Source organism: Diadema antillarum, unplaced genomic scaffold (assembly GCF_040938485.1).
Source record: "Diadema antillarum isolate AM-2024a unplaced genomic scaffold, OU_Dant_1.0 seq00000846_RagTag, whole genome shotgun sequence".
Taxonomy (NCBI): Eukaryota; Metazoa; Echinodermata; class Echinoidea; order Diadematoida; family Diadematidae; genus Diadema; species Diadema antillarum.
In genome coordinates this window covers 800469-811647 of record NW_027271720.1, presented here as the reverse complement: position 1 = coordinate 811647, position 11179 = coordinate 800469, and the positions used below count along the sequence as shown (strand labels likewise).

Genomic DNA, 11179 nt, shown 5'->3' with positions numbered 1-11179 from the left:
ACTACTTTTACTACTATTACTACTACTACTACTGCTGCTGCTCCTACTACTACTACTACTGCTACTAGTACTACTACTAATCCTACATACTTTACTACGACTACTATAAAGATTATATACTACTTTTACTACTACTAAACTAGAGGATACTGCTACTACTTCTAATGATAATAATGATACGACTATCACTACTACTACATCTACCTTTTCTTTTATTGCCACTATATCACTATCCTTAATCGTATTTATACTATATCTTTCTGTCTACAGAAATTGCTTCTACTAATACTGCAGGCATTATCAATTTACCCTATCAGTTTACGTAACGTGGTTTGCGAGATATTGATGTTCTTGTTCTAGCTTTTCTACTGTTCTTCTACTACTTCATTTTTCTTCTTTAACTTCATTTTTCCGTCTTAAACATGTTAAACTCACCTATACGTCACACAAAGTGACAATCTGCAACCACTCTGTATCGTCAAGCGTTCCCTGCATGGTTGTGCTCCGGTTGTGCTTATACCGTAAAGAAAAGTCATGACAGTATTCTTGTTTGGGTATACGCCCACCCGCAGCTATTAGTTGGGGCCACGAATCGGTTTGTGTGCTATGTGAAACCCGTGACCTCAGACAAGTGTAGCAGAGATAGTTCGTTGAGAAGTCTACTCGCTGAAACAGGTCACCCTATATTTTCATGTTAGCTGTGTATCAGTCAAGTGGAATGCTATCTCCCTTTTGGAGTTTTCGCAATTCAAATTCATCCCTAGCACAACAGAAATAAATCAAAATTGGACAAGAAATGTGGTTGCTCTGGGCCTTATATGCGTCACGTGTTTTCACGAGATAATGAGCGGTCATCACATAATTACACAAATTAGATGAGGTAACAATGTCATCGGTTCTCCGATGTCTCTTTGACCTGTATATAAATATTTCATTGTGTTCAACTTTCTTGTCAAAGAATTCATATTCGCGTGAAACTTTTGCAAAGTTTTTGATAACTTCGCAACAATGGACCCTAAGACTACAAAGAGTTGTACATGTGACATTATCAATGTTATTTTTGCAATATCTTGTAATGTACATGTATATATCCTCACACTGTCAAAATTTTGAGATCATAAAGGGCGCGATCACTTGGCAATCTTTTGCTAGTGTAACGGCGGTTTAAGGTGCAAATTTGCACCCCGAAAGGTGCTCCCACTGTGACGCTGGTAGAGGTGCAAAGTTGAATCTATTTTTCTTGCAATGTATCCCGATAAGAAGACACGGGTGGTTTCATCTTATACATTGAAGTTCATGGAATTGTCTTTATGTTCTATTGGTATCATTATGTTGTCGTGACGTCACCTATTCTTGTAGCCTTCCATCCCAGTCACCTCCAGTGATGACGGCCATCGGATGAGAAAGGAAAAGAAGAAGATAATGAGATATGGAGAAGGACAAAATGGACAGATAAGAGAGAAAAGGAGGGGAACTATAGAGAAACGTTTTATATCCGCTTCACTATAGCTGACGCATGAGTGACGTAAATGATTAAAATGAGTTCCCCAATCAGTTCCTATCGCAAAGCTAAACTGCCTCTTGATATGAAGAGTCCTTCTCCGAGACAAGAGGGCACTTAGTACTCCCCAAAGATAACTTAATTGGTTCTGTAAATTTCAATGATCATTAAAGCACGCAAGTCCATGCCATCACACGTAATCTGATCTAGTATCGCGTCCAAATTTAAGAAGAGGGTTTGACAGTGATAAGTCTTCTTACGGTCTTCATCTTTAAAGGGATAATACAGCATTGGTGGAGATGAGAATTGGGCTTTTAACTTTTTGCGACATGCCAAGAAAACACTTATGATATAGTACAGAGCATACCATTTTAAGAGGAATTCAAAGCTTATTTGATGAAAAGGTGCTCCCACTGTGACTCATATATATTCATTCAATGGTTGTGCTGTGTGGTTGTGTGGAAGGATGTCGTGTTAATTTGTCTTATTTTCTGACTTTTGGACTGTGCTGGAGGATTTCACATCTATACAGAAAGGATTCTGCATGTTCGAATAAGCTGTAAGTTGAACACCTGGAGATCAAAAACTTTATATTCTTGAGTGATATCCGATAGTTTTTGTATGCTGTTCTCAAACTGTTGTGGCAAAGAATATCATATAGTCCCACAGAATCTTTTTGGAGTGGGGTGGATTTCTTCTCTCTTACCTGTGTACAGCTCTTAGACCTTTATACTACAGTGCACACGTACGGGTCGGTGACCAGCATCTATCCCTCACCGGACACCTGACTCATTTGGTATTCTGCAATCCTGTGTTCTCACCTTTGGTCTGAACAATGACCCGTCAAACAGCAGCATTGGTGAAGGAAATTCTTGAGGACAATACATTTCTAACAGCCATCAAAAATGCTGTTGCAGAGGCCATTGAAGTCAAAGTGAATGAACTCCTCCATCGCATGGAACAACAGGAGGGCAAAGTCTTTGACCTGCAGTGCAAACTTGACAAGTGTGAAAAAGACCTTGATCAACTGAAGAAGGAGAGAGAAGGTGCAATGAATGAGATCAGCAAGCTCAAAACAAAAATGAATGACCAGGAGCAATACTCCCGAAGGAATTGTGTTCGTTTCTTTGGAGTTCCAGAGGTAGACAAAGAGAACACCAACGAGACAATATGCCACATTGCCAAGCAGATGCTTGGTGTGGATCTCCCGTCCAGCGCCATTGATCGCAGTCATCGGGTGCGACGAAGGAATCCTCATCAGGAAGGAATGCGCGGCAAGCCACGACCCATCATCGTCAAGCTGACTTCATACCAGCACCGCCAGGCCCTGTTGATGAACAGAAAGAAACTGAAGGAGAAAAAAACCGGGATCTCGATCTATGAAGACTTGACAGATGCAAATAGAGCATTGTTGTGGGATGCCTTCTCCAAGATAGGCAAGCCGAACAGCAAAATCGCCCATGCATGGAGTGTGGATGGCAGAATCTGTGTGTCGATCAACACATCAAGTGGCGGTACTCTGAAGAAGATGGTACACTCTAGAAGAGACTTGGATAGTTTGTGAAATCTTGCCAAAATGTGAAACGACAAACATGAATCTACACACAGTGTATTTATAATGTATGACATATAAAAAGGCCGCTTTTGGCTCTTTGGCAATAGATCTCCAGGTGTAATGTATAATTTAATTTGATTTAGTTTGATAAGTACTTTTTTTTTCAGGAAAGCTTTTGCATACTCCAATACCCTTTTTTCCTTCATACTCCAATACCCTTTTTTCTTCATAGGTCTACATCTTATTGCATTTTTTCAGTTGATATTTGATATGCATGTATATGCAGTTTTATTTAATGTATTTTTGTGAAAGTAACTATAACCCTGTGTATGTGTATGTTTCCTTTGTCAAAATTGTGTACTACATGTCGTAGGCAAACTGTATTAAATACCTCCAACTCAGATTGTGACGCGTGTATATTGAATGGTCATGAAGACGAAAGCATTTCCAGTGAATATATGACTCTTGATAATGTGAATTATATTCTTCCAAATGATTTTAACGACTTGATGAATAACATTTGTGCAGAAAACAACAATGTTTTGTCAATGGTACATTTCAATTGCAGAAGTGTGAAGAAAAACTTCGATAACCTTTGCAGCATTATTGCCAGTATTTCTTGCCAATTTTCATGTATAGCGTTGTCAGAAACCTGGTTAACAGATGTTGATTCTATTCATATACCAAATTATACGTTTTTTGGAAGTGGGAGAAATGATAAACGTGGGGGTGGGGTTGGATGTTTGATAAGACAAGATTTACGGAGTAAACGGCGCAAAGATTTGGAAGTTTTTGATTCATGCATAGAAACCATATTCATAGAAGTATCTTTTAAAGCAGGTAATATCATTTTTGTTATTGTTTATAGGCCACCTGGGCAAAGTGTATATGACTTTTTATCTGCATTGGAAAAACCGCTAAGTGCAATAAGTTGTGAAAATAAACAATGTTTTATTGTAGGTGATTTTAACATAGATCTTTTGGCCACCACTCAGCATGTCCATAGTTTTATTGATCTTTTAACATCTTTTTCTTGTATTCCACTGATTCTAAACCCGACAAGGATAACTCAAGAGACGGCTACTCTAATTGACAATATATTCACTAACAATGTTGAAAATATTTTAAAAAGTGGTATTCTTGTACATGATGTTAGTGATCATTTAAGTGTATTTGCAATTGTCAATCATCAAAAAGATAAATGTTCCCAATTTAATTTATGTAAACGTTTTGTAGATGATAATAGTATTAATAGATTCAATAGTTTATTACAATCTGTAGAATGGAACGATATAAATGAAAGTAATGATGTTGACGGCAGATTTGATATTTTTATGACTAAACTGTCTACTGTTTATGATGAATGTTTCCCTCAGAAAGAAGTATTGTATAAAAAAACAGATGTAAATCCATGGTTTACAAAAGAATTGAAAAGAATGTGCAGAAAAAAACATATTTTGTATCGTAAATACATGAAGAACCCCACAGATTATAGGAAATCGGTTTATACCCAATACAGAAACATAGTTTCCCGTTGTATTCGTCAACAAAAGAAATATTATTATAAAAGCCGCTTTGATAAAGTACGTAAGGATATGAAAGGGACATGGCGTATAATAAATGATATTTTGAATAAAACAAGGGACAAAGTGCAATATATACATCTTCAACACAATGATAAGGACATATCTGATCCTCAAGAAATTGTTAATTTGTTTAATGATTACTTCAGGTTTATTGGATCCGATATAGTAGATAAGATACCGAATACATCCAGAAAATTCAATGATTACTTGTGTTTTAGGAAGTCTTCTGCTTCTTTTTTCATGAAACCTATAAAGCCAAAAGAATTATTTGATGTTGTTTTAACATTTCAAAATAACAAGAGTCCAGGCTGTGATGAAATTGATTCTTATGTGTTAAAGCAATCTATTCAAAATCTTGCCAAACCACTGTGCAGTATCCTTAATTCATCTCTTGAACAAGGTGTATTTCCCACATCATTAAAAGTTGCAAAAGTTATACCAATTTATAAGAAAGGTGATACTTTTAGTATATCAATTTACAGACCAATCTCTATTCTATCTGTTTTTTCCAAGCTATTCGAAAAACTCGTACATAAACGTCTTCTTTCTTATTTGTGTCATGCTAGGATTTTATATCCCAAACAATTTGGATTTAGACCTGGGTACTCAACGTATATGGCTCTCCTTGACTTTTGTGATAGAATTGCACAGGCATTTGAGAAAAAGGAGTTTGTTATTGGTGTCTTTTTAGATCTTTCTAAAGCATTCGATTGTATAAGCCATGATATTCTTTTACACAAATTAAGTTTTTATGGTGTTAGAGGTATCGCTTTAGAATGGTTTAAAAGTTATCTACAAAATCGTAAGCAGTATGTATATGTAAATGGTTATTCTTCTCCAACTCAGAACATTAATGTTGGTGTGCCACAAGGCTCTGTTTTAGGTCCGTTACTTTTTATATTGTACATAAATGATTTGCAGTACTCAAGTAGCATTTTACACTCAATTTTATATGCAGATGATAGCAATCTATTTATCTCTGGCAATGATATCACTAGTACCTGTGCAATATTGAATAATGAATTAGCCAAAGTTCAAGATTGGTTTTTAGCAAACAAATTAAAGCTGAATATTGACAAGACATCATGTATGATATTTAAAACAAGAAATAAAGTGGTAAAAGTTAATGATATTGATATTTGTATTGCAGGTATCAGCCTTCCCATTGTACATACAGTAAAATTTTTAGGAGTTATACTAGACGATCATCTGACATGGAAAAATCATGTTGAGGATGTATGTTTTAAAGTATCTAGGGCAATTGGAGCAATAAATAGAATAAGTGCAATAGTTCCTCCTGCCGTACTCTTAAGTTTATATCATACCATGATCTTGCCTCATTTCATGTATTGCAATATCATCTGGGGGAACTGTGCAAAATCTCTTTTAAACCGTATTTATATTTTACAAAAACGTGCAATAAGAATTATTACCCACTCACAGCCCCAAACCCACACAGGTCCCTTGTTCAAAAAGCTAAAATTGCTTTCTGTGTATGAAATTAATAAATGTGTTACCTGCACATTTGTATATTCCTATATTAACAATATCTTGCCACATTTTTTAGACAACTGCTTCATTGAAAACAATACTCGTGTTGTATACAGTACTCGTCAAAGTAATAAGTTATATATTCCATTTTATAAATACAATGCTTCTAGACGTACTATAAGGTATGCTGGCCCACTTTTGTGGAATAACTTACCAGACAACATTAAAAGTACCATTAGTCTTTCGTCATTTAAAAGAAAGTATAAACAATTTCTTTTGATTCAGTAATCTCCTTTGACACACGCATGAAGGACTTAGATAATATACTGCTTGCCTAATCACTTGTTTATTGTAATGTTTTGTCATCTGTATAGTCCCATGTATTCTGTAATGTTTTGTTCTGTGATAGTAATTAATAATCGTACCATTTTTAATTGTCAGGGATCAGCCTTTGAAAGGCCTTTATGGCCTATTGTTGATTCCTCCACGTGTTATACATTTATTGCATTGCATCTTGCATAATGTAAGTTGCGCTCACGTAATGCTTGTATGTCTTTTTATCTACCCTGTGGAAATAAATGAAATGAAATGAAATGAAATGAAAATCGGGTTTGGAATGACTGAAACATCCAAAAAACAAAGTAAAACAAAGCGATCGTAATAAATTGTGGATCCCACACTTTAAAAGAATCGCTATTTTTTTTTATATCTCAGCCATTTCAAAACCAATTTTCATCAAATAAACGTTGATTCCTAATAGAATTACATCCTCTTTCATGTTTTATAAGAGGTTTCTCATTATCTCACTAAAAATGTTAGAAACCTGAAATTAGGTCTCAACCAAAACTACGATCCCTTTAAAGGTACAAGCGGCAATACGTGTAGAAAACTTGTCGAAATTCAGAAATAAACAAACACGTACCATTGTTCGGACCAAAAACATTCACTGGTACATCATACAGTTAACTCCCGTTATAACGAAGTCCTCGGGACCGGCATTTTTTCTTTCGTTATATCGTAATTTCTTATAATTGAACAAATAAACAATAAAAATACATAAAGCAGATAATGTTGTGGCCAGATGTTTACTTCATTGTAACTGATATTGTCTCATAATCGTGCACTGTAACAACAATTACAGCCATTATGCAATCATAAATATAAGTATAGATAGATAAATAGATAGAAACAGTAGATAGGACAAAATCACATTAATAAAGTACATCACAACAAACAAGTCGTTAACAAATATTGGAAAAGACACTCATATTCCAATGTATTCCTGATTGTGTTATAATTACGACATGGAATATTACGTCGATTTTCCATTATTATTTGCTCATTTTTCTACTCTTTCTCTCTCTCTCTCTCTCTCTCTTTCTGATTTTGATGCATTTTTATCTTGAGTTTGGCAGAACGAAAATACTGCCTGATCCAACATGTCCAAGGCCTCTGTTTCTTGCACACCAATTTTCTGTGTCGCAGCCAGAATGTAGGCCAGATTATGAACTTTGGCAGTCAACATACTCTTATTGCTTTCAACATGTCGTGCAGCTCTTGCATGTGGCATTGACTTCATACTGGTTTGGGTGGTGTTTGTTTTTCTTTTAACTCTAATGTTCCTCTTACTGCTTCCTTTGTCATGACTTTCTTTTCTGCAGTCCTCGTGTGGTGTGTATCTGGTTTATTCTGAACGATTAATTCACTGTGTTGTTTTTCTCATGCGACTTGACGTACAAATTGGCTCAGAGTCCGTTGACGTGTTCAAAGTCTATATGAGGTTGAATGGATATGATTACATTATGGAATAAGTAATCAGTTTGGCGTCATTTTTGGGCATCTTAAAGGTGTGGTATAATTTTGGTTGAGATGGGGATTAAGATTTTAAATTTTTGTGAGATAATTAGAAATCATTTACATGAAATATTAAGGAGTATAACATTCTAAGAGGAATAAAAAGTTTATTTATTGAAAATCTGTTATGTAATGGTTGACATATCCAAAAACAAAGTGGTCCTGATAAAGGGTGGGACTCACCTTTTATTAGGATCACTTTGTTTTACTTCGTTTTCTGATATCTCAGCAATTTCACAACCGATTTGTATGCCCCTTAATATTTCACATAAGTGACTTCTGAATTATCTCGTAAAAAGTTAAAACCTGAATCTCCATCTAAACCAAACTATGCCATCACTTTAAAGACGCTATATGTGACAGTGCTTTAAGATAAGCAATGGCAACAACAGGATGAATGTGGAGATGGATGTAATTTCACTTTTCCTTTCTCGAATTACATAATCAAATTACTGTATTAGACTTCTGTCCCGAAGTAATCAAAATCAGGCGCGTCACTAAAGATGTTCTAACAAAAGACAGCCACTGCTCATTCGGTATAATTCGCCAGAATTTAAATAATTAACAGCAATAAATATATATATAAGCGTCAAAACGGCAACATAATAATCAAACAATATCAGAGCGTTCATTTCATGAACTTGTTTGAAATGACTCTGACAGACATGCGCCAACTGATGCCCAAATCTTCGCCTGATAATTGCGTGTGTGTTTGTGTGTTAGTTTGTTTGTTTGTTTGTTTGTTTGTCTTCTCTGCTTCTTGTTCCAACTATGTTGTTGATAACAGGAGAGACGAAATTTAGTATGATCGGCTTGTGACATCCCAAATCATATCACGTGACATGTTTTTGTGCACTTGTGATACAAATGTGTCATACGAGTATAGTATCTATATCTGACCTATGAAAGTGCTGCTCTTTAACTGACTGATGCCAAGCACGAGATACATTTTGATCTTTCTTTGCAGTATTTTTTAATCTATTTCATTTTTTATACTTAATAGAATTATGTATCTTTTTTGTACAAACATTTACAGGTGTAAGACCTTTCACCAATTGGAGACATAATGCCTATTCAATATCCGTTTATCTAGACTGCTTCTCGTACTTATTCATGTTATGAAAACTACCCTAACCTTTGGCAGACCGGCAAGGGATTTTGTTCTGTTCTTTTTGCTCCAGACATGTCGATTGAGCAAATTGTATAGATTCGATGGTAACTCATTCAAAAGTCGCCCAGGTTACTCTGGCCGAGATTGCCTCCCTCAGTTTGGATTCAATCTTTCTTTGCACATGCAGTCTTTGATCTTCTTTATTTACTGTGTGTGATATCAATATTTAATCAGAGAGAGAGAGAGGTGTATCCCATGGACATCTGATTTCCAGTTTATATTGGCTGAGTCTTCATTTTTTGTCACTTTGTGCTGCTGAGGGAGCGTACCGATGATCATCACTCTCTCAACTGTATTAAATATTTTGTATCATTTTGTTGAATTTATAAGACTCTACGTGTGGTTTATAATTTAAGTCATATCATTTATGGAGTGATTGGAGTTGAAAGGGTCATATCAAAAGAAAAGCACTGCCATAATCGGTTAGGGATAAACGAAGGCCTTGCAGACAGAACGTATAGGCTTAAACGGTAGTCTTCAGTTTCCTCCGCTGTTTTCGCTTGACCTTGTTATTTTTTGTATCGATATCCACACCTCCTCTTTTAAACTGATGTCTTGTTTATCGCCCACACCACCCCCCCCCCCCCCCCCCCCCCCCCCGGTCAGGTTCAACTCTTGTATTGCGACCGTTTCCTTGGTCTGCTTTTTCTTTCTCAACCAGAGTTCCTTGAATGTCATTTACAATTCATGTTTTCTTTTATTCCCTGTCTTGCTTCCGCTCTTACACCTCCCCACTTCAAATCGTCTGGTTTAGCTTGATGTTAATGCCTGTGCTAACTTTTCCCTTAGTGCTCCATGTAGGGGTCGTGTTATTATGGAGGCCTTTGTCTCATTTTTTTTCTCTTTTTTTTCTCTTTTTTTTTTCAACGTAATTCGTCTATTTGTCGATTTCTGTAGTCTGCTTTCAGTGTTTGTTTTTAATCGTTCAGCTATTCTATCTGCCTTCATTCATTCAAAGTGTCATCTTCCTTGACATTGCCCGATTTAAAATACAGCTTAGCCCGCACCGGTTTAACATTAAAGACTACTAGTTTACGCTGTACAGTCCTGTGTACAGCAAAACAAGTCACCAGAGGCGAGCTGCTGTTAAAGTCCGTTCCCCCTTCCTCGCTCAGATAATAGCTAGAAGCGCTTAAGGAAAATATCAATTACTCAACACACGTCATCCGACCTGTTGTATCAGACATGCATGCATGGCAGATAGATGGTACGATCGATGAGTAATGCCCAGCATGCGTTCAAACCTTTACCTAAATGTGTAATACTGAAAGTCCTCTTTATAGTCAAGCTGTAGGTAGAGTAAAAAAAAAAAGATATGAATTTACTTAAAACCTAAAACCATATGTCAGAGGGAAGAAGAAATTTAGTGGAAGGCATAAAAACGGGGTCACGGTGCTATGGTATAGTGGATAAGACTCATGTAAGACTCAGGTAACGAATTCTAGTCATTCAGTATACTTGCGTCCTTAATGGATGAGATGTTTTAACGCCCTCCCCTCATGTCCCTTTCTGCCCAAGTGTGTAGATGGGTACCTTGCAATCTTGGGATAATAATAATGACACGGCCTTTTGGAAGGAAAGTGTAAACACAGAAAAGGCTACCCTGGGTATAGAAAGCCATATTATTATCGTTATTATTTCAGTAGTAGTAGCTAGTAGTAGTAGTAGTAGTAGTAGTAGTAGTATGGTAGTAGTAGTAGTAGTAGTAGTAGTAGTAGTAGTAGTAGTAGTAGTAGTAGTGTGTTGTTGTTGTTGTAGTATAGTAGTAGTAGTAGTAGTAGTAGTAGTAGTAGTAGTAGTAGTAGTATCATCATCATCATCATCATCATCATCATCATCATTGATCATCATAAAGTTATATCGAAGATGTAATCAAGTATACACATTAATTCTTTCCGAGAACAATTTGGATCTGGAACTGCCTACCTAGAGTCAAATTGGGTACTCCACCGCCCCTGACAACATTGAGACAGGCTGCTGTTCCCACTATAATACAACTTTGCCGCCTTCTACTGGATTGC

The 11179-nt window shown here is 36.2% G+C and overlaps 1 protein-coding gene across 1 annotated transcript in view; it reads left to right on the top strand.

Annotated features, from left to right (window-relative positions):
* Positions 1-2336: 2336 nt before the first annotated feature.
* Positions 2337-11179, top strand: part of LOC139740269 (xaa-Pro aminopeptidase 1-like) — a 39867-nt gene continuing 31024 nt past the window's right edge. The window contains exon 1 of the mRNA XM_071650851.1: positions 2337-3057. Within this exon, the coding sequence (XP_071506952.1) occupies positions 2337-3057 (721 nt within the window). The remainder of the gene's footprint in view (positions 3058-11179) is intronic.